We start from the raw sequence: 24567 nt of genomic DNA, 5'->3' as shown, positions 1-24567 counted from the left end.
ACTCGATCAACATCGCCCCCGGCACAAGAAGGATAATACCCGTTTCTTTCATACCTTTTTTATCAAAGATCTCTTCCATCAAGATAAAATTCTGTTTACTTTTGAGGATTCTTTAATATCCAGTTGAGCTTCAACGAAAGGCACTTTTTTCCTGCTAATATTGCTAAGAAACCGGCTTAATGGTGTATCGTTTATTACTCGACCCCTGTTGAAGGATTATTTATCAATTTTTGTTTTTCGAGAGAACTCGTATGTGTTAATATAAGTTTGTGCATACATACCTTTGGCTGTTAAGAGTTTGTATAGAATAGCTGACTACTTTTACATTTTTACAAGCTTTTATTTAGCTAACAATGTGTAATTGTACGGGTCACTTCCCCACTTCCCGATTTCCGATTGAGCTGAAATTTTGGATACATATGTAAATCTGATGACAATGCAATATTATGTATATTTATGGCGCTGGTCTGATTATGGGGACAGGAGGTGGCCAAGGGAACTAAAACCAAACCACGCAAAATAATTGAGTTTAGGGTTGTTAGAATTGTCTCGATGAGTAAGTAAGTGAGTAAGTAAATATTCTTTATTGCACCAACAATTATACATTTTACATACATGTAAAACTACAGATAAATTTTAAAGGAAAATAGAACCAGGTAAACAACAGGCGGTTTTATCACAAAAAAAGCTATCTCGTCCAGACAACCTTTAGGTAGCAGGAAATGTAGAACTCATACAAAAGTCAACAATCAATCAATCAATCAAATATTTATTGATAAAATATAAGTATTGGGATTACACATATTATTATTTATCTAATTAAAACATAACTTATCTAGGATACATCATTATTTTGAGCCAACAAAATTTTTAATTTATTTTAATTCAAATTATACCGACTATTTTTTATTCTTGCATTTAAAAATAAATATAAAAAGACTAATATAAATAGTAACTTATTTTATAACATGCAATATATAACTACTTTATTATTAAGTCTAACATATATAAATAAATAACAATCTTACAATTAATACTATTTAATGCTATATAATATACCTTCTATTTTCTTGGAGCTTGGGCAAACAATCAGGTGGTCTCAGAGGTCCGAAAGAAATCATCCACCGAGTATAGTGCAACAAGTAGTGCAAGGAGCTAAAAATGGAGACTATTAAACCAACACACATACTACTTATATAAGTATTAAAACAATACCTAATACTCTAATAAATATACAATATAATATAATATGTATGATGAGTATTAGTTGCCTGTGAAAAGTTCAGTCAGCAATAAAAGTTAGTACAAAAAATGGACTTTTTGCAACAATTTTTTTTATTTATGTTACACATAACGTAATTTAATAAAAACGGGGCTTTTCATGAATTACGATTGATATAAAACATAGATACCTACATCTATTAGCTTTAGTAGCTTTATTTGACGTTCAGAAGCGCAGATCTTTATTTGCGCGTCCTGTTTCGGACATTACGTAACGTTGCATTAGATTATTGGTCACAAAAAAACCAATGGAACTTCAGAATAAATAAAATCACGCGATTGAGTACCGATTTTTTTAAAACATATTTACCTTAGTTAAAATGTCTCTGTAGGCAATGTTACACAAAAAAGTAAACTATTAAGTATAGGGACGTTAACAAATTATATAATATAGATACTTTCATAACACACACACGACGTAAATATTAAATATAAGTCGCTAAATTATTTATGCTTGCAGAATAAAAGTTACGACGTCAACCTGCAGCCCAAATAAAATAATTTTAATAACCATTCCATTAAATTTACAAACGGCTTTTCTGTAGTCTATCTCATAAACACCTACACAGTTCTTCAACTAAATTATATGAACGTACGTATACATGTTTATGACCGTGGCAATACAGGATGACGAAAATTATTCCCTACAGGGTAATTCATCCGGATCATTTCAGGCAAACGACTGCGATTATATAATTCCTCCCAGGCCTCCTGCCGTTGACAACTTCATAAAGCGTAAAATTCTAATTTAATGAAAATAATTAATTCTGTCCCCATTATTCTACGTTTCGCACGTAAACTCAACAAAGCCGGTAGTTTGGCTTCTACTTATCCTCCTGACAACCGGGTATCAAAATTTGCCGGTATAAATTCTACTCTGTCAAATTGGCAGAGTCAAAACTTAAGTGAGGCCTATATCTCATATCAGCTGAAAGATCCCCATTCAAGAGGGGGCTAAATCAAAATTGCAGTTTTTATATTGAAATTTGACACGTTATTGTCAAGGATAAATGCCGTGAAAAAAATCATTCGGGAAATAGACTATATTTGCGAGGGCAGACTCTAAACAAAAGCTTAAAATGTTACAATTGGCTTAATCGAAAAATAATAACAAATAAATTATAATTTTCATTTATTTTCAATTGTATTGTATATCGTTACCCTGCATACTATAGCAGTATAATTTTAGTATAAAATAGCTAGTGATATAGCCGAGGGATTTGACTAGCAAAATTTTAATCAGAATTATACTTTCAGCTTTATTGAGGTAAAACGTTAAAAGCCACGCAATCGCCAAATATTCCGTCGCAAGGATCGTGCGGCGCGTCACATCTTTTGTACCTAATTTCCTGGCTTTAGTGCCCCTCTTAGGACCCCAGCAGCTAAGATTGGCCTCTTAAAGTTGATCAATGATCTAGACCAGATCACAGCAATCTAATTGAATAAGGTCAGGGTACGACCCGTCGTTGTGGCGACCATTTATTTAGATTTGGATTTATTTATTTCATAATAATAAATAACAATAAAGCATATTTAGTTGATAAAGGCTTTAATCATGCTGAAGTAGTCTAGGCAGATATGATGATGATAATGTCACGACTGACCTGAATAAAGGTACGTACTTATTCCTTCCCAGAGAAAGATTTAATAAGTCTTAAGTAACCCAATACTATGCAAATTTCGTACAATTCGTTTTAATGGCGTAATTAGTAAGAGTTATTATCTAATAACAAAGTCAATCGGGAGAAAAAAGCCAGCTTAAAGAAGATTCTACTTCGTGCAGCCATTAAGGTCTTTGCGAAACAAGGAAAAACACTTCAAATTATTTTGAAAGGTATTATGGAGCCATGGCGGGGATATCACTTTCAAAATATGATTACACAAATAGGATCATTTTGATGATATATATTGGAAGAGTCATCAATTTAAAGTCTGACAGTTTTGTATTTTTTTGTATCCTTGCTGCTTACGCTCGTCTCGATGTCAAATATTCTTAATTTTATACATATTGGAGTTAGTTAGTGCTTCTGGGTATTTTCCGCAAATCGACAACGGTTATGCCTATTTTACTATAACCGCCCCAGCTCCTCCACGAAGCCTAGCAATGTTTAGAAGAAAGAAGAAGAAGAAAGAAGGAAATAAATTTATTCAGGATGCTTACAATATTGCTTAAATCTATTGAAACACATTTATTAGTAAAAAGTATATACGTCACTGAAAAGGTCTCCCCTCAGCTTGATGTCAAGTTACCTTTCAGGTATCTTGACGCTGGTCTTCCGTGGAGACCTGTCCAAGCGATCGTGTCTGTACGTAAACTTAAATAACATTACTAAGTCGAGATGAAAATAGGAATTACATTTTTTTTCCGTTAGCGCTATTTATATATTATGTATAACTTATTTTCACAACGACATATGTGTAGGACTAATTAGAATTTACCCCGTGGTTCTATGGAATGAAAATAATAAAAACTTAATAAAGGTTAAAGTTGGAATTGGCACTTGGAGCCGATTTCTGCAAATTTAAAATGTACTTTTTGTATTTTACTTTAAAAGACAAAATTGAATGCGAATTTAGTATGGGCGGCGGTAAGTTTAGGTTGCTAACTGCCTCTTTTAGTGTGCACGGACTACCTAGGTATTTGCTCCTGCATACTTCTACCTGTTTGCAGTCTAAAAGAATGTGTTTTGTTGTTTCCTCTTCTTCCATGCACGTTCTGCACATACTGGGGACAGCATGTCCGAGAAGGTCGCTAGTTCAAATCTCCTAGACGTTCGATAAACATGATTTAAGCAGTAGAAAATGCGAAGTGTTTAAGTACCGAAAATAACAGCAAAGATTATATTTTTATGTATAATGATACCAAATATATCAGTTATTAAGGTGGTTGTAAAAAAGATTGTGAGCTAGTCTGGTAGTGACGAAAAACTTCTGGGAACATTGAGCTAGAATCCCCTCCCTAATTGGATTCGAGAAGTCATACACCTGTCAATTTCTTCACAGATATGTATGTATACCGGTCGTGTTCTCCCGCTGCTTCTCTTTACCGATTATTACTAAAGTTTACAAAGTTAGACGGCGTCCCGATCGTATCTAAAATCGGTCGAATGATCTCCCAAATCACAATATTAACAAACAATCCGCTTGCATAGCTTATTGAATATCAGTCTGACCGTCCGCGTCCCAAATTCGGCAAATAGCTAAACAGAACGTCGACATAGCTTTAAGACGTCTGTAGAGCCCCACTTAGCGAGTTGGGACAAATGCTGAAGCTATTTAAACTCCTCCGTGCAAGAGAATTTCGACATTATATAAACTATAAATGCTGGCTGGCTCAAAAATAAATACGTTGTCATTTTTGTAGCTGCGGATTTATTTTTTTAATTTTAAGAAACTATTACGTGTGTGTATCCAACCAACGTGTGTTAAAGAAGAATATTTTGAAAATAATACGTTTTTAGGGTTCCGTACCTCGAAAGGAAAAAACGGAACGCTTATATGATCACTTTGTTGTCCGTCCGTCCGTCTGTCTGTCTGTCAAGAGCCTTTTTCTCAGGAACTCGTGGAGGTAGCAAGCTGGAATTTATATCAAATACTCGGGTCTACTGTCTCTTATAGCTGTGAAAAAATCAAACTTCTAAGCCAACGCAATCAAAAGATACAGCCGTTTATGCCGCAAATTTCCGCAAATTTTCAACACTCGCAAGGGAACCAAAACCTACAAGGTACTTCCCGTGAACTCAGAGTCTTGAAATTTGGTACGAAGCAACGTCTTATTCCACAGATAAAGGAAAAATTACGAAAACTGTAAATTTTTAGTTACATCATATAATAATATATACCTACAGGTTTGTACTGAACCTTCGGTGCGCGAGTCCGACCCGCACTTGGCCTTTTTTTTATCAATTGATTGTAGTTTTAATTTTTAATTAAATTTTGTAAAAACGTGGAAGTAAAAAGAATATTCCTATTAATTCTTTGCCAACCTATTTACGAGCCAATACTCGTATTTGTAATACTTATGATACAGTTTGTGATTTCAGTAATAATCGTACTGAGGAACACTGTCTTATTAAATTCATGAAGTAAATTCAAAAACCTACTTTTGAAGGTAATCGTTATACTGCTTGAAAATAAAGTGGAGTTTTAATACGACTGGTGATAATGTTGACAGGGTAAGGTTAGGTACCCACATAATATAAGTAGTACTTAAACATTCACGAAAACAAATAACTCACCGAAAACTGCTACTAAAATAATCGGCGACATCGTTGACCTGAAAAAGAAATAAAGTGTTATTTTAATTATCCTACATACATATAACAGGCTATGGTTGCAGATATAATATAATACATATAATATAAATTTTATATATTATCATACTACTGATCTTATAACTTGGAATAAAGTCACATATGTGGTTAAGCCTGACTAGATTATATTTGGCTCCGAGATAGTGTCGCTACAAACGGCTTACATATATGGCAATAATGTGCGTACGTCATATACATATTGTCAAATAAAATGTCAGTCATATGTCAGTATCGGTCATGTCAACGACAAATGTTTGTTGGAATGGTACGCAATCCTTCTGTAAATATTTTATAATATTCCAAAAAAAAATCTTGCACCTTTGACAATCTTTTTTGGTTATTTTATTGTAAACTGGTTTATTATTGCGAAAGTTTTCTTCTTGTTTACATCGGTGACATCAGTGTTGGCCGAAAGTTAATTGCAATCGACCATTAAACATTAAAAATTGAACCGTAAACCATAACAGACAGTTACAGTTTACGGTTCAGTTTGTAATTGTTAATGGTCAATTGCATTAACGTTTCGGCCAACACTGGGTGACATTGGGTGACTTTCAACGACTGTTGTCAAAGAATCTCCTTGCAAGTAGGTAAAATAAATTAGTAGCTACCATTGAAAATCCGCAACATGGCGTAGGCCAAATAAAATAAAATATCGAATACATTACTAAATAATCAAAATTAAAAAGTACAAAACACAATATACCTACGAATATAACAACTATAAAAGTTGGTATTGGTTCTAAAAGCGTTTTGACATTTTAACTCAACCAAGTGAAAATGCTTGAAGAGTTTTTTAACTGAACTTTTACCTAAATAGGGGTGCTATCACTACAATCTATAAGCGCAAAGACGCAGGAAAAAGCTAATTAATAATGATATAGCACATTAGGAGGATATAACGTGAAGTGAAATGTTCAAAACTCATTTACTCGTCATCCATACTTTTTGAATTTGTAGGTATGCGAGTACGTATATACAAAAAGAAAACAATAAAATCGATATAGTTAATACCAAACATTAGCCCCCAGAGGAACGAGAGCCTTAGATAACTACATCGTAATGTCTTTCAAGTTACGTATTAGTTGTCAACTAGTGCCGAAAGCAATATATTATATGTATATCCTTCGACTGATGATGGATCCCTTAATTCCCTTGAGATATTGCGGCTTAGGGATCGTTATTTGCCGTCTCCTTGATATTATATTTAAGGGCTCGGTCACTGTGGCACGTATGTGGTATAAAGCTGATATGTTTCAAAAGGAAAACAAAGTACTGTCTACTACTAAGTAGAACAATAAAGCGCGTCGTTGTTGTATGCAACAACCGCAGCGTTAAACGCGATACGTTTGCCGCACACCCATTTTACGTCAGAAGTACATTGTTTTACGCGGTAAACGCAGCGGTAAGCGCATTGTCATTTTTCCTACATTCCGTTTCGCACGCGTTCAACGCTGCGTTTATCGCATAAAACAACCGCGCGCTTAACATTAGAGGCTTCTAAATATTAATATAGCGTGTTCTGGTAGTTTTTATTATTGTCTGTCTCAGGCCTTAGATTGGAAAAAAAACAGACCATGACTCTCTTCAGCAGGGGTATCATGGTCGCATTTCTATCACCTGTCATGCCATGCGTCACTTTCGCACTCACCCACTTGTTAGAACGTGACAGGCATGGTGACAAATGATGAAGCCGACCATATTAGCCTTACAGAACAACTTATAATCGACACTGAATCTTACGAATAGGTTTCTGACTACATTCCGAACTTATAATCACGCGATTGGTATAATTAAATACAAAAGTTACAAAATTTGGTATAAAATAAACACATAATTAAAACAAAAACGATCCGGGCGGAAAATTACAAACTGTAAAACTTAATTATTGGGGAGCGACGATAAAGCGAGTATTTATTATCAGTGTGCCAACACACACGTGCTTAAAAAACCTTATAACGTTGCAATAAGGTACACAAACGGTGTCGCTTAACTGCAGGGGCTGCTTAATTGGGTCCTGAAAAATATTGGATTATTCGAATTATTGCGGGCATAGCTCTGCATACGGTTATAATTAAACGTAAACAGATTCCGAAATGGATTGGAGATTCGCGTATGGTAATGTAAAAGACCCAACGTTTCGATGATAATAACATATCAAAATCCACAAATATGCTAAACATACAAATAAAAACGGAGGCTCCTCATGATCCATACTCAAAATGCCTTTATATTGATTTTGACCTTTATGATTTCTCTCACAATCTCAAAATCTTATTTACGGAAAGTAAAGTATCCGAAATTGTATAGTTTTGAGCGATCCACAGCCAAGCCGTTTTCAATAAACCATAACATAAAGTGGAATTCTACGCATAAATTTAGAGCAACAAGTTTTCAAATTAATTAATTATGAGATAAGCACATTTTACTCTATGGCTTTATATAAGTATTTAGTTATGTAAGTATTTAGTTATTTAGGTAACCGTAGAAAACGGTAACGCTTTTATAATTCCAGAGGACCAACAAAGAACTAATTTTAAAACTGCCAAAGCGGTTTAGAACCATTAAATATTTTCTTTTATTACAGCTTCCGTAAGGCATTAACTTTTCTTACGGCATTCATTAGAATCATTCCCCGCGGATTTCAAATCCCAATATTGAATATTTCACTGTTGGTAATATCAGCCATTAAATTGTACATTAAACTGAATCGCCAGGGAGTCCGCTGAAATTATTACAAAATTGTTATTTTAATGTTACTATGAAAACATTTTATTGAAATACTGGGTAATGAGAATAAAGGTGAATGAAACACGGTTTTTGTTTCACTAGATTTTAGTTCAATGGTACAAAACACAATAAAACCGTTTTTATTAAAGAACAATAGCAGTTATCAAAGCAAAAAAAGTTAAGTGTTCAATAAAACTCTTTTTGCTGAATCCTTTAGAAATACTTTATAAAATAACAAAGAAAGTACTTTTACTTTGACAGAACGAAGGCACTGAAGGTTTCAGTAAATAACGACCATTTTGATCTTGTATCCAGCAGCGCTAGGAAATTGGGCTCTACCAAATAACTTAATAAAAACTACTATCATCCTTTTATTTACATCAAATACTAGTTAAAATATAAGTTACTTATCAATGAAAACGACCATCGTAAAACTTTTAAGTTATATGACAAATGCTAACGTAATCTGTCAATATCTGGGAAACCGAGCTTTGCTCGGAAAACATATAAAAACTCAGAAATGCGCGTTTTCCCTGAGATAAGACCTAGCTAGATCGATTTTTCGTCCCCGAAAACCCCCATATAGAAAATTTCATCGAAATCGTTAGAGCCGTTTCCGATCTCCCCGAAATATATATATAAATATACAAGAGCTGCTCGTTTAAAGGTATAAGATAAGATATTTGCTTACATTATTTTCAATTACTATTCAAATAAAAAAATAAAATAAATATGCTAAATTAATTACTTTTTTGATGTCTCCTGCAACAATGCAGTCGGCAGCGTATTGCAGCGTGACATTACTGCATTTAAACCGAATGCATTACTGCCGCAAATGTCAAAATCGATGGTGCTTCTTAGACATTTGTCGCAGTAATGCAGTCGCCAGCAGTAATACTGGTTTGCTGCTGTACCATCACCCGTAAAAGTGCACGGCGACTTTATCAATGAACTCGTTCATAATTTCTGCTATTTCTCAGTTCACGGTACCTAGTCTGAATTTGAATAGTTTTGAAATTTGATCCTTAACGCTGCAGCAGTAGGTAACGTTCCAAATTACAAATTTGTTAAATTTAGGTACTTGATGCTATAATAAATCAGTATCCTAATTAAAACAGCGCATAATAGCACACATTCAAAGTGGTTTGTCATAATACTTAGCCGATTGACGTCCAACATTCCATTACGGGAGCGTTGAATTGGTTGGCCCATTGAAGGGCTAGCCCAGTTCCATTTATTTGCGGGTTCGGGCTAATTTAAATGCATGATAAAATTCCAATTTGTTGTCGTTTTATACTGACAAGCGAATGAAAATATCTTTTATTGATTAATATTCCGATAGATGCCAGGGGCGGGCGTACAAAGAACTCGATTTGCCAATTTTGAGACAACAGAAGACTATTCTACTGATCTCAAAAAAGTAAAAAATATTTGAAGGTTTTTACTAGGTCTACCCTACAACTCGACTAGGTCATGGTAGATAATAGAGTGAGACCAAGATAACTCTGCAGCGATTTTAATAGTGATAGAACAGACAGTGGAAGTTATTTTAAACCTCATAATTTTATAGAAGTAATAGTTAAAATAACACTTGCATAGTCTGTGCTATCAAAATCGCTGCAGAGTTATCTTGGTCTGACTCTATCATATACCGTGACCTAGTAGTAACTATCTTGATAGATGACGGTAGTAGTCGTTATCACAAGTAAATGTCACCGCGGCCGGCAAAACGTCTCACTTTGTCACTTGCCATAAGGATGAGATTTGCTTGTATCTGTACACGAATAACCTGCCAAGGCGTCCTTATGGCAAGCGACAAAGTGGGACGTTTTGCTGGTCTCAAATAGCCTATTTTTCAGGTAGCCAAAGAAACATGTGGTTTAACTTACAAAAGGAAACCTCAATGAAACTGCATTAGAGCACATGCAGTCATACCTACTATTATTTACGACACAAGGTGAAACTCATATGTATGGTTTTCAGAGCTTAGTTTCAATAATTAGTGTATTTCTTTGTTACTATGTTGCGACCATTTCATACTCCTCACGTACGTCTCTACTGATATGCTCGTGGCTTTCCTTATAATTTTAACTGTGGTTCTATTAAGTGGACCATCGGGGGCAGGATGGCTCCATTTTTATCACCTGTCACTATGCCCGTCACTTTCGCGCTTACACACTTGTTAGAACGTGACAAATGATAAAGAGCCGACCATCTTAGTCCTACACCTACCTTCAATAATAATACGATTTAATGAACAAAAAATGTATGGTAACTTTTAAACAGAATTTATTAGCACACGAAACAAGAACCGAAAGTGAACAACAATGTCAAACACATTGTCATTATACTATTTATACTATTTCACAGAAATTAAACCTCTAACAAGAAATCGTATGTAAATAAAATTCAAAACCTGATACGAATATAAAAACCCATTTCCATTTCAAAATTTGAGGCGCTCGCTCTTAAACTCTTAAAGCGACGCACTCATTTCATAGTATTTACGAACGTGTAATGAAATAGCCGCCTATTGCGGGACTAGGGAGTTTCATTTATTTGCGGGCTCGGACTAATTTAACTGTCAGACGAAATTTGCGAGGAGAACAAATTGTAGCGATGTGTTGCGGTGTATACCACTAAGGAAATAATAACAGCCCGTTAAGGACAGGTTCTTTCACGTGAACATTTAAGAGGTAGATATTAAGGAGCTACATTTTTCACGACAAATTCTAGACACAAATATTTAGTAGTTAGTTGTATATAAAATATGACACTACCTATTAACTATTTTTATGAACTTTACAAACAATTACCGTTGCATTTTATTTATTTTACCTTTATTGCACAAAAAAAAGCGGCCAAGTGCGAGTCGGACTCGCCCATGAAGGGTTCCGTACCATTAATGATGTATTAAAAAACTACTTACTAGATTTCGTTCAAACTAATTTTCGGTGGAAGTTTGCATGGCAATGTACATCATATATTTTTTTTACGTTTATCGTTCTCTTATTTTAGAAGTTATGGGGGGGGGAGATACATTTTACCACTTTGGAAGTGTCTCTCGCGCAAAGTATTCAGTTTAGAAAAAAATGATATTAGAAACCTCAATATCATTTTTGAAGACCTATCCATAGATACCCCACACGTAGTTCTTATAGTTTCGGGAAAAAGTGGCTGTGACATAAACGGACAGACAGACGGACATGACGAATCTATAAGGGTTCCGTTTTTTGCCATTTGGCTACGGAACCCTAATTACAATACAAAAGGCAGACTTAAGGAGGATTTTTCACGTGAACAAAAGATTGTTTGATATACTTACTTTAAATTAGCTAAGCCCTCGCAAAGATCAAATGAAGAATTCATTTATTACTGAAGTTAACTATTAATTTACACCATGAAAAAAGAAAATAAATGATATTTTTCGGAATAAACATATCGTGGTTTCCGGATAACCTGCCTGTCAGGCGAATTTCGCACAACAAATTGTGCCAATATGTTGTGGCGTGTACCTAATATCTGTGGCGGAAATAATAACTGATTAATTGTTCTGAACGGACGGATGCCTTAGGCCTGAGGCGAGACGGCTGATTTATTTCGGTAGCGGTCGATACTGGTATTACCTATTTTTACCGACTAGTCTGAATGCGCTGGATAACCCCCACTTACTAAGCTCACATGCAAATCCAGAAGAAAGGGTATTTCAGCGGACATTGTAAGTTTGGTTTTGATTAAGCCCCATTTAGATGGTTCAAGAACTTGCATGCGATTTTCGTTACATTGCGGCATTTAGTCGATCGACTGAGTTCATTCTACAAAGTACAATTTAGCAATGTATCGAATATTGCAAGTTCTTAAACCGTCTAAATGGAGCTTTAGGTATTATTTGTGGTTTTTTCCATTGTATATGATACCATTGGATGAATGTCCACCGATTCCTTTTTTTAGCCCGGGTGGTAGATATTATAAAGGTTCTTCAAAAAAGGATTACTTATTCTTATAAACACATGATTAATTTAGATATTTTGCAACTATTAAATGCTAAATTTACACAGGGCAAAGAGTACGGGTCAATTCGAAAAACTAGAATATCTCCTAAAATAATAGAGTGCATGAATGAAACTGTATATCGTAGATTACACATTATACACGGTGTAACAAGAGGAACTGATATATTTTAACCACGCACTTCTGAGGCCAAAAGAAGGAAATATAGTTATATAAGATTAAGTGAATTTCGCCCAAAAAAAAAATTTTTTTTTTCAAATTTTTGAATGTATTATGTGACGATAAGAAGATGTGTTTATTTAAATTAGTATTAAATCTGAAACCAGGCGATATACAGAAAAGTTTATATGACGTTTTAGTATCTAAATGTGATCAGGAATTTACAGTTAAAATCTTTCGGTTTCCTCATGTTACACCGTGTATAGTTAATAAAACAACACCAAAGGTTTCAAACGCTGTTTGTTTCCTAAAATTTAATAGGAAACAAAATATAAAAAAATATTAGGTAGAAAAATTACCGTTGAATAATTACAGTTAGTACCTCACATACAACACATTTTTTTTAAGTGAATTATTACTTCGTATTGCCTCCACGGGCTGTTCTTACAGCTATCAGACGATTGGGCATGTTGTTTATTAAGTTTCTTATGTGATGTTGCAGTATATTGATCCATTATTCTACTAACGCATGTTGCTTAGCTGGGGCGGGGTTTCAATTTCTTACACGCCTCCCAAGCTCATCACATGCATGCTCAATCGGATTTAAGTCTGAGCTTCTGGAGGGCCAGTTCATACAATTGATGCCAACTTCCTCAAAATAATTATTTCGTCGTGCTCATTAAGAATCTCTTCCACATATGTCGTCAAGCTCACCATACCTATTAACCTATCGAATGAGCTAATGCTTTTATGGATACTGGAAAGCGATATGTAAATGTACTACATACCTATACGAGGCCTGGATGTTAGTGAGATAACGATATGAGTTATGATGTCGATTTGTTCGCACACAACCTCCTTTTTCCTACTGTCGTTCTCATCTACCCTCTCAAGTTCTCTCCAAAAAATCCCAATAACCTAGAAGCGGTTACTTAACTTAAACGTGACTACTAGCGCCATCTACTCCATGACGTGGGCAAATATTAGCTGGTTCGCAATACGTTCGCGACAACATATCTTGCACTATTCAGCGTACAATTTACTATCAACACTAACTCCGTGCGACTCTCTAAAGAGATTCCAGCCCAAACCATTACAGACCCACCGAACGGCAGTTTTTCGTCAAAACAAAATGGAATAAAACGTTCACCATGGCCGTGTGTAAACTCTTCGCCGCCATTTATGCGCATAAATCTGGATTCGTCGGAAAACGTAATTCTAGCCCATACTTCGTCTTCACATCATCTCGGTTCATGGGCGTAAAGTCTTCCTACTGTTCGGTGTCCCCTTTCAAGTTCTGAGCCATTTTCCGGTCTATGTGGGGTATAATTAGCTTCTTGGAGCCGCCGCCTGACAGTCCACTCACTTACGTCATTTCTTCGGGTCTCTCGAAGTTGATTATCGACTTCAACTGCAGTAAGGTGCCAATTTAGGAGCATGGTCGATCTTTTGAAGCCGTAATACATCTTGGTGGGCCGGTTCCTTGTTTTCTAATGTTCTGCGCAATTTCTCTGAAACGTTGGACGACTCTCTGCACCGTAAAATTGACACGCCTGTTATTCTCACTGTACTTCGCTGACTTCTGCCTTTTTCTAACATAGTGACGATACGTGTACATCCATCTCGTGTTAGCGACATGTTAGTAATTCTGGAATGACCACGAAAGACAACAATGACTGCCTTTTATCATTATGCTTTGACAGATTGAAAACAAAAGTGAGAAAACAGCCAAAAGTAAACAAGCGCAATTTGAGTACTTACCTAATTCGAGTTTATTTTTTTAATTTTTACATTTTCCAGTTACTATGTAAAGCATTGAAGGTTTTATTTAAAGTTATATTAAATTATCTATAATATAGAGTTATTTTCATGCAAATACCACTATTACTTTGCAAACTACGAAGGTTTTCGTCATTGACCCGTATTATATGACCGCGAGTGTATTTAACGTCTTACGTTTTATTGGATTTTTTAATATATTCCTACTATTCCTAGAGTTATTCTAAGAAATTGAATTTTGACCTAAAGTTGTACCATAATATGGCAGTGCTAGTCGCTAGTGAGTTAAGTATGCATTCCTGTTTTTATTTAAAAGTAAACTTAATGAAAACGAAATAGTACAAATACATTAATTAAATCATTGATTTATGTAAGAAAATATGTAACTATGATTCATTGTCATATTATAAAAGTAACCAGAGACAAAGATCTATTACATCAAGTTTATAAACAATGAATTATGCGTCATGTAATCAACGCAGATTGAATTAAATAGGTAGCGTACAGTTCACCAATTAATTAGTTAGTGGCAGACATTTACATTACAAAACCTGCATAAAGTAGGTAGGTATAATTAATCTGTTTCTGTTCATTATATGTGTAGATAATTGTCCACATAATAATTAAATATGAGCTTATGCCAAAATGGCCGTTAAGCACTGAGAAATATTATATAATCAATCAGATACTCGCGTTTTAAAATCGAATCCGATAGCTCGTTATACTTAGGTCATACTGAAAGTTTGTATAATTTCAAAAGCTGTAGTAGATAATTATGTAGCATTCTTTTTATTTTATAATTTAATTTCTTAAATCCTTGACACTGGGTACAAATTTTATTTAACACCTCAGGCACTTTTTGTATGAAAATATGGGCCCTAAGTGATTTTGTATGTAGTTTGTTATTTAGAATTTTCTGACTTATACGTGGGCATGCTTGATTTTTTTAATTGGTTGTCTGAATCTGCTGACATGTGACTTTTTTGTAGCTTATGATTATTAAGCACATAACTTTTCGATTAGAGAGTCGCTATTGAAAGACAAAGAAATTATATTTTTAAATTAAAATTATAAAAACGCGCGACATACAATTTTGTAAACTGCCGGCATTTCTAACACATCACATATAAATGATGTATTCTTCAATAAATTGGTAAAGAATTATATTTTCAAACAATAAATGTATTATTTCATTGTGTTAGCGACTCATTATACAAACTTACAGTATTGCCTACGTATTTCTAAGCGAATAGAAGTTCTTCAATGTCTATGACCGTAATATGATAAGATTCATAAACTAGCCGTGTCTTATCCAACCTCGACATTGGCAGAATCATCAACACCTGGATGGAGCCATAACACGAAAAATTGATTGATTGAAGTTCTTCAAGAGCCTACGACTGGCTGACAGATAAAAATTGACACAATGCGACATTTGAATTTCGAAAATCTGCTATTAATAATGTTATTAAATTAATCAGAGAGCATCATCCTCGTATTACTCGAGTAAGATGCACGGGCGAATGATAACAACAACCATTAAGTAAGTTCGAAACGCGTCCAGCGCGGGCGGTAGTGTCGGCTGCAGAGATGAGAAACTACCTCTTTTTTGTATACCGTTTTTGTTTAATGTCGAGTTTTGATGGTGCTCCGACATTGGTGTTATAAAGTGTTATATATAATTTTTGTAACAAAAGTTACGTATTGTTATCGTTGTATGTAGCGTTGTATAACTTTTAATTTTATACAACAAATTGCAACACTAGTGTGGGGGTGTACAGTCAGCGTCAAATACTTTGTAGCAACCAAAGTAGCCAAATAGTTTGGTACACCATGTATTTAGTATGGTGTACCGAACTATTTGGCCACTTTGACTGCTACAAAGTATTTGACGCTGACTGTACATGTAGGTGCACCATTAATTATACTTACTGCCCAATGCGAAAAATGCTCATAAGATGTCACACCGATATGATATTAATCTGTCAGTGTCAAAAGTGAGTTTTTCAACCAAAAACTTCACTTTTGACACTGACAGATCGGTATCGTATCGCTGTGATATTTTATAAGCATAGTTCGAATTGGAACGTTACTTTAATTTACCGACGATATTCGCTTTGATAATCACCACTCGTTCGTTTTCTCTTCAAATCCCAAGCATAAACGAAACTATATTGACACTTGCCGCTCCCGCTGATTGGTGGTCGCGAAATGCAATCAGCGGCATGACATTAAGCATCTCACTCGCTTGTACTCGTGTTGGTGTACGTATCATGTGTATAGATGTGCCTTTCTCGAGAATGTTCTCCGTTTTGTATGGGGAATGTTATCGCGCGAGAACATTCCCCTTTGTAAATGGAGAACATTCTCGAGAACGGCACAACTATAGTCATGCGAAATAAGACGACACAGGATCGTGTCAAAACCAGATGAAACCATTAGCAAATTGATAAAACAGAATCGGGCGGCCACGGTTTCCAGCTTAATTTTCTCAGTTTGCTGCTTTGGAGTAATAAACAGATTTCTTGGAAACACCTCGGAGCCTTTATTCCGCTTTGGAAAACATTTTGTGTTAAAATGCCTCGTGCCACCCGAAAGAGACTTAAGATTTATGTTTATTTATATGCCAGGAAAAAAATGTTAAATAATTTCGCGTGTCTACCTCACAAGTTTGAGAGTAGGTATCGTTTCTTTAAATTAATAAATTATAACTTTTTAACAGAAGTTACAATATTTTAATTTAAGCGTGCTCGAGCGTGTTGACCATTTAAATGATTGACTGAAAATCACACAATAATCAGTTTAAAATCATCTTGCTTTCAATTTCCATCCGAATATTCCACAAGACAAAATAAAACTACATAAGGTAAACTTATTATTCTGTCCATGCCTAGTTTAAGTTTATTTGTATAAAATACATTTCAAAATATACGTACTTATAAAATAAATATTTACTGTTTTTTTTTTATAAATACAGAAAAATTGTTGTAAAAGATTATTTAGTCAAAAATTAAGACATTCATAGGTAGCTAAATGTTCCGGGAATTATTTAATTGAATGATGAAAAGATTTAGAACATTTACAAAAACCTGATGAATTACTTTCAATTAATTCATGGCCCCATTTCACAGTTCCGTAGTTGAAAAGTTTTGCAAGAATGTTTTATACTTGATTTGAGAAGATTAATTATAGCACCGCTAAAATAATAGGTATATCATGAATGAATTTTTTTGGAAGAATTAAAAAAGGCGCATAGTCTGTGTAAAAACAAATATCAAAGTCGAAATTTGAACCAAAATATCTCGGGATAAAACGCAATTCCATTGTCAAGTAAACACATTATTTAACAGACAAATTATTGTCTACTTGAAACTTTTCCCAAGTTGGAAGAAGCGCGACACAGTTTGGGCGCAAAATCTTTGTTGATTACGCTCAAACTTCGGTAAACACTTACCTGTCGAGTTTTAAAAACTTCCACACAAATGTCAGTTGAAAGTTTTTATCTTTAATATTTACACAGTCACATAACAAAGTCGTTGTAAAGTATTAATGTCAAAGTTTGTTAGTAGTGAACTATGAAACACGCGGTGGGGCCGGCCACGCTCCGGCCGGAGGCTGTATATGGAGCGCGCGCTTGCAAGGCCCGAGAGCGACTGCCGTGCGAGCAACCGGCAGCGCGCTTTCCACCTATATTATATATAAACGGCTTTATATACCGATTTTTATATTTACCCGCACTCATACATATTTAACTTTTTTCCCATTTCACGTCGTTTATTCCACGTATGTGGCGCGGTGTGCGCCGCGCGCGTGTGTGCCACCATTGGAACCGAACGGAACGCTCCGTTCTTCTATTTACGTGTTTTTAGAAAGGGTAAAGCTTTTATACCTTTCCTTTCTACTATTCGCTCAGTAGTTCTGTGCTGCCTGAATACCAGCGAAATATTTCGCTTCGATTTATGAGTTTTATTTTTGCTAGTAATATTTTGTTGGTTGGAATGTTGTATCAATTCAAACCCGGTCGGACTGTGCTAGCATGCGAATGCGTACTGAAAACCACTCAGGTTTTTACGCGTGGTAATATTATGAAATGCTTGTGAAAGGAATGCTTACCGGAGCGTTCAAAAAAATACGCAAAAACGTATCTGTAGTTTTGTTTGTATCAGCAAGATTAATAATTGAAGCCTATTAAAAACTACCGTTTTGTTGGCAATATGATGCTCGCGACATGACTCGCAAGTTAACCGCTATTGTTTCGTGCTACGTATAAGTACGAGTATTTATCTATATCATTTTAGTTTCGTTATTTGTGCTCGTAATAAGTTCTAAGGCTTGAGGAGTCGGTGTAAGAGCTAAACAGGTAAAGATATGTTGAAATACCTATGAAAACAAGAGATTTTAAAAATGCGTCTGCTAAATTATTATTCATTTAACAAAAAATATTTCGCATGGTGCTACAAAATATACTCCGCCTCAAAGTGCTGCCACTAACAAATAGCCCCACCCGTCGATCTCTTGTGGCCGCTACTAACAGAACAAACTCAAACTGCTTTTGCTTTACAAATTACTGCAACATAGTACATATTTACTAAAATATTCACCTAGTTCCTACCTACTAGGGGTCATCCATTAATCTGTCACACGTTTAGGAGCAGGCAATAGGTCAAGAGAATGTAACATTACATGTGACAAAGGGAGGGAGTAACTTTGTGAAGTTACTTTAGTTTCACCTGTAAACGAAAATCGTTTAAAATTTGTTTATTCACTGTTCAGAAAAATAACTACTTTATAATGGGTGGTTCCAACAGTCCAAACCATTTACTCAAATACGCATCTTCGTTCAGGCATGACTCTTATCTGAATGTCGTAGTTCAAATATTTTTTTATATATGGAAGAAAAAACAGACAAAACTAAAAACAATATTAAATTTATATTGATACAATTACCTACTTATTGAAATTGTAGACCATGGATTATAGTTGGGTACATGTGACCACATATGATAAGGAGGCGCAGAGGTGTCGTAAAGTCATGAAATATTGTGTGACGTTTTATATGTATGAGCTCCTACCTCATAGTGTTGTATTTCTGCCCGTGAATAAAGTTGCGAGGGTGCGGAGTGTTAGGGTCGGCAAGGCGCATCTAACACCTGTGGAGTTGCAGGCGTCCATAGGCTACGGAGACTGCTTACCATCAAGCTGGTCGTGTGCTTGTTTGCCACCGACTTATAAAAAAAAAACGTACCCACGTACAGGTACATTTAAAAGAAAGGTTTCTTGTAAAAGTACCCACCATTGTAACAAATATTTAAAATTGAACTGAACATTTTTGCTTTGACAAATATGCAAGTATGGGCGTACTGGCCCGCTTTGTCCTCTCAGGCTGGATTTAATAGTGCCATTGGATGGACTATTTGAAATAAATTGCGACCGGTCAATCCATTAAACTGGACGCGATGTGAAATGTGGCTGAATGCTGCTGGACGTTTTTGCGAAATTGTTTGGCTGTTTACGTTGCTGCATTCTGTATGTACTAAGTTTTGCACATACTGGCAGAGATCGAGGGTAATTAAAAAAATGATTGTTTATTACATTCGGTATCATTTTTATCAGTTTTAGTTTCTAGTGTTGTCTTTGATTACACAAACATATTGGTTTCTACCCTTGCTTTGGAAGAGTGGGGTTTTCGGTCACAAGCATATTTATTACTCAAACAAAGATCCCAAAAACACCAACAACAACAATATTTTTTCATTTTTTATCATTTCTAGTCTCCTCTCAGAAGGTGATTAAAAAACCTAAAAAAATCTAAGACTACACTGTATATTAATGCTACAAACTATCTCTCCCTCAATGGACTTTTTTATCTGAGGTTAACATTATATTTATGTTTATAAAATTATTAAAAAACATTTCTCCGAATCATAATTCCACGCTCCGTTGGGGTAGGTAGCCTTACGTTGCATATCGCATACCTTACATAATATTCCAAGCGCTTTCGCGTACCTTATCATTTGAGCGAACCAGCTTTTGAGCTCTCTTGGTTTATAAATACTCAACTTGATACTTCAAAAGTCTACATGTATCATTTATTTTCAATAACCGGGCCTACTATGGCGCCTATAGTGCCGCGCGAGTAGGTACTTAGACGCTCGAATAAATCACTTTGGAGCAAACTATAGTTACTTTTTTTTAATTCAAAGATTGGAAAGAACTCACAGTAGTAAATAATCATAAGGTAGGGACTGAGGCTTTTGGTCACTTAAGGGAGTAATTACATAAAAGATCACGATGGTTCGAAGTGCTCCTGAAATTATAAGATTAAATAAGGTATTCAGGTCAATTCAGGTTCAGGGTCAGTAAGTAATAAAAATGATTATAGGTACTGCATAGACTATCTACTCGACTATATATACCCTCAAGCTTACTCCTGCGGAGTTATTTGTAACTCTAAAAAACTAATCGTAACTATTCCTAGTTATTCGTAGCGTTTACGTTACGAACTTAAGCCGTGATCGTGTAACCAATCAGAATACTCGTCTTACCCTTTTACCTCCTTTTGTTTCGATTAACTCGGCTGAAGAAGCAGATGTTCATTTGCGGATATTGGGGTTTGCGATCGCATGATGATGATTGACACTTGTGATTTGGGGTGGAGAAACCTTTAAAGGAGCAATTCTTGTATATATACCGGGTGCCCAGTTATTAATGGATCACATTCTAAGCGGTGGTGGCTGAGTGGATATGACTTCCGACTTCCAATCCGGAGGTCACGGGTTAAAATCCTGACTCGCACCAATGGGTTTTTTCCTTAATTTATGCATATGCATATCCATATGCCCTAGATCAGGGGTTCCCAAAGTGTGCGCCGCGGCGCCCTGGTGCGCCGTAGAAAGTAAAGAGGGGCGCCGTGAGTTCTATCATTATCCGAAACCACAAATATTCGCGGGTACCTATTTGAGCGCTCGCATCGGTAAATAATATAGCGTCGTGTCACTCTTTTTCGACCGTGATTTTAAATTTACAAGGGCGCCGTTGCAAAATACTAAACTTGTAACTGCGCCGCATGTTGAAAAAGATTGGGAACCCCTGCCCTAGATGGTAATTAAAATGCAGTAAGGTGCTAACTATTAAAAAAGACAGGAAAGTTCGATTATATTATCTGGACCAGCCTAAGGTGCACTGTCGGTGGTAAGATGGTTATCTATTAATGAATGGGCACCTTGTATATAAGTATATATGTCAGAGAACGACTAAATCATGCCATCTATCGCCTTTAAGAGTTGTTTCATCTCGCCATGAGTGGCGTTCGTCGCAATGCGGGCAAGGCGTCATAGAGTGCGCTGTCAAAACAATTGAAATCGAGAATGAAGTTATGCTATCAATCATTCTTCAGACGAGAACGGGAAAAGATGACGTCCGTGGCGGTGCCAGGGTTAAACCCACTGGTTTGCTTAAGATAAGAAATGTAACGTGTGCTATGATTTGTAATCAGTCTTGCCCAGTAAAGACTGTGAGTTGAACATCGCATTTCATTGAAAGCCCTCGTCATTCACCATGAAAAGTTCTGATGTGCTGTCGCTAGTATGATACGCCCACAACTCCCCACTATGTTTAGGGGATCTCGGAAAAGTCTTTAATTAACGATTTCTATGAAATTTGTTACATGGGGGTTTTCGGGAGTGAAAAATCAATCTGTCTTACCTCTGGGAAAACGCACATTTTTGAGTTTTTGTAAAACCAAATAATGTAAAATCAAAAACGGTTCACGCCATATACACTCATTGTCAGCCTCGGGAGAATTTCTTAGTTATAATTGAAGCACACTTTCAAAAACTAATTCCAGAGCTTTAGAAAAAATCTAGTCCTCCGTATAGTAATCTTATATATGGGTCAAAAGAGAATTTATGTTACACCCAGCACTGCCCGCGTCGCAGTCATTCCAAATTTACGATGCTGCCGCCCTGTCACAGACTATATACTATAGCAGATTCGGCACTAGTACACTGAAATACATGTTAGCATAACTGTAACAAAATATTTTGCTTTCACTAAAATGCGGACTTGAGAACTATGTGTTAAACCGGTCAATAGGTTGGTTTATAACAAAAAATCGGTTTTTAAGATATTTATCAAAATTATTTATTTATTACTTATTTATTTATAATTACTTTTAGGGTTCCGTACCTAAAAAGGAAAAAAAACCGAACCCTTATTGGATCATCTACGTAATTCTATTTTCCTAATTCCTCAAGTCTACGTAAAAAACGGCCGTACCGTTTATGCCGCAAAAAATGTATATTTCGACACTCTCAAGGGAATCAAAATTTATAGGGTACTTACCGTTGACCTAAAACTATTAAATTTGGCAAGTAATATCGTGTAACACGATTCGTGTTATAGGAAAAAATCTTAGAACTATAAATTTGTAAAAAATAAAATTAATTCAATATAAATTTGCACGGGACCCTCGGTGGGCGACTCCGAATCACACTTATCTGGTTTTTTAAATTACTCAATGAGTTCATAGCTATTTTTTTCACAGTGTAAACCAAATTACCAAAACCAAATTAAATTAAATTAAGTGTAGGTACTAATTTTACCGCACGTTCTTCTATGACACAGTGCTACGTTCGTCGCGCTGGAAGCAAAATAGATCTATAAGTATTATTTTATTACCGGATTTTTTTTTAAGTTTCCAACAGTGTTTTATTTAATAAGCAGATGTATAGGACACTTATATGGAGTATAATAAAAATTTGCCATAGGATTTCATCATATCCCTATAGGAACAGGAGCTGGTATTATAATAATTTGTTAAAACATTAGAAATTGCAGTTTCAGCATAGAAGTGGCGTAATAATTTTAATTTTAAGTAATCTAGCATCTCGTGACGCTGCCTAGAATAGACAGCATCCATATTTATGGCGGTTGCGAATATTTCACATATGGCCACACGCTCTCGAGGCTATTGGAAATATGTTGCGTTTTGACAGCGCGAATGTTATTGACAGGACATTAATCTCCAAAGAACCGAGATCTGGAGGCCAGTTCAAATCCATACTTGACATCAAAATGATATCTAAGTAAACGATGTCAACATAACATTCAATGAATCTAGTATTGGATTGGACATTGGGTAGTAGTGGGGGGAACTGACAGAACAGGAGTAGCAGAGAAAGCGTTATTATTGTTTGTCCGTATCACGGTCTCACATTTTTTTATTCCCTACCGTAAATTTAGTATGGTTCATGGTGGGTAACAAATAACTCGTCCAAATTACGCACGTTGTTTTTGGTATGTTGTTAGGAATGTTAAAACATGTAAAATTGATAGATTTAGTCGTTGAAACTGTATATCTTTTGTTACATAATATCTAAATAACAAGTATTGGTTTCTATTAGCACGTCTTCTCATCTTGGTTTTTTAATAATGAGGTCGCAAGCGTGTGTCCCCGGTAATATGTAACGAGAAGGGACAGTTTAAAAAAAATCATCAATAAATTATGGCGGTAAATTATACAAAACGATGTATAAGAACAGTTTCAGCACTTTCAGCAAATGTTGTAGATTGTTTAAGTATTAAAATTACGTTGAAATTAAGTCGATTTTCAGAGACATTATCACTTGTTTTGGCGTAATTTCTGGAAAAAATTTATTTCGCCTAACTTTCATTTATACTACTTCAAATTTATAATAACAAAAATGTTATTTATTAAATTTGAAGTACAGAATATGTGTAATGCAAAGTTACAATTGTAGCAGCCCAAAATTTACAAATAAGATTGGCAAAATCAGTGATTTACGCGCGTTTACCTAAACGTCCTTCAGAAAAAAAATCATTACTAATTAAGTGAGTCTGTTTTCAAAAATTTCATTTATTAAAATGAAAGATAACAAGACGTATTAATAGAAATCAGTACTTGTGAACTATTAGAAAATAGTTCACAAGAGGTGTACAATTTCAAAACGATAACGGCCACTTAATTTTTTTACATTGCCCATATTATGTTCTGTTCCTCACGGGCGCACGCAGTATGGCGCATTTACAGGATCCTAACATCTATGTACTCGTCAAATTGGCCTCCTAGCATTCATTTCGATGCTGTGTAGGTGATGTGGCTTAGATATAGCAGCAAAGTTTTTCTGAGAAAGTCATTTCTGATAGGATGAGAAAGTATTTTCTACGGCGGTGGCAAATAAGCCAGTGCACAGTGAATCGGAAATGGGGTTCGAAGGACTTAGCCCCTTCAACCGAATAATATTTGTTTTATGTGTCCCTGAAATTGCTTTAG

The 24567-nt window shown here is 35.4% G+C and overlaps 1 protein-coding gene across 1 annotated transcript in view; it reads right to left on the bottom strand.

The window, feature by feature from the left end:
* LOC133528679 (cell adhesion molecule Dscam2-like) overlaps window positions 1-18572 on the bottom strand; it is a 157867-nt gene extending 139295 nt beyond the window's left edge. The window contains exons 1-2 of the mRNA XM_061866145.1: window positions 17728-18572; window positions 5520-5557 (exon numbers count right to left, since the gene is read on the bottom strand). Coding sequence (XP_061722129.1) covers window positions 5520-5550 — 31 coding nt within the window. The 5' untranslated portion in view covers window positions 5551-5557; window positions 17728-18572. The remainder of the gene's footprint in view (window positions 1-5519; window positions 5558-17727) is intronic.
* Between the last annotated feature and the right edge of the window lie 5995 nt (window positions 18573-24567).

Source organism: Cydia pomonella, chromosome 19 (assembly GCF_033807575.1).
Source record: "Cydia pomonella isolate Wapato2018A chromosome 19, ilCydPomo1, whole genome shotgun sequence".
NCBI lineage: Eukaryota > Metazoa > Arthropoda > Insecta > Lepidoptera > Tortricidae > Cydia > Cydia pomonella.
This window is presented reverse-complemented; position numbering and strand designations above follow the sequence as displayed.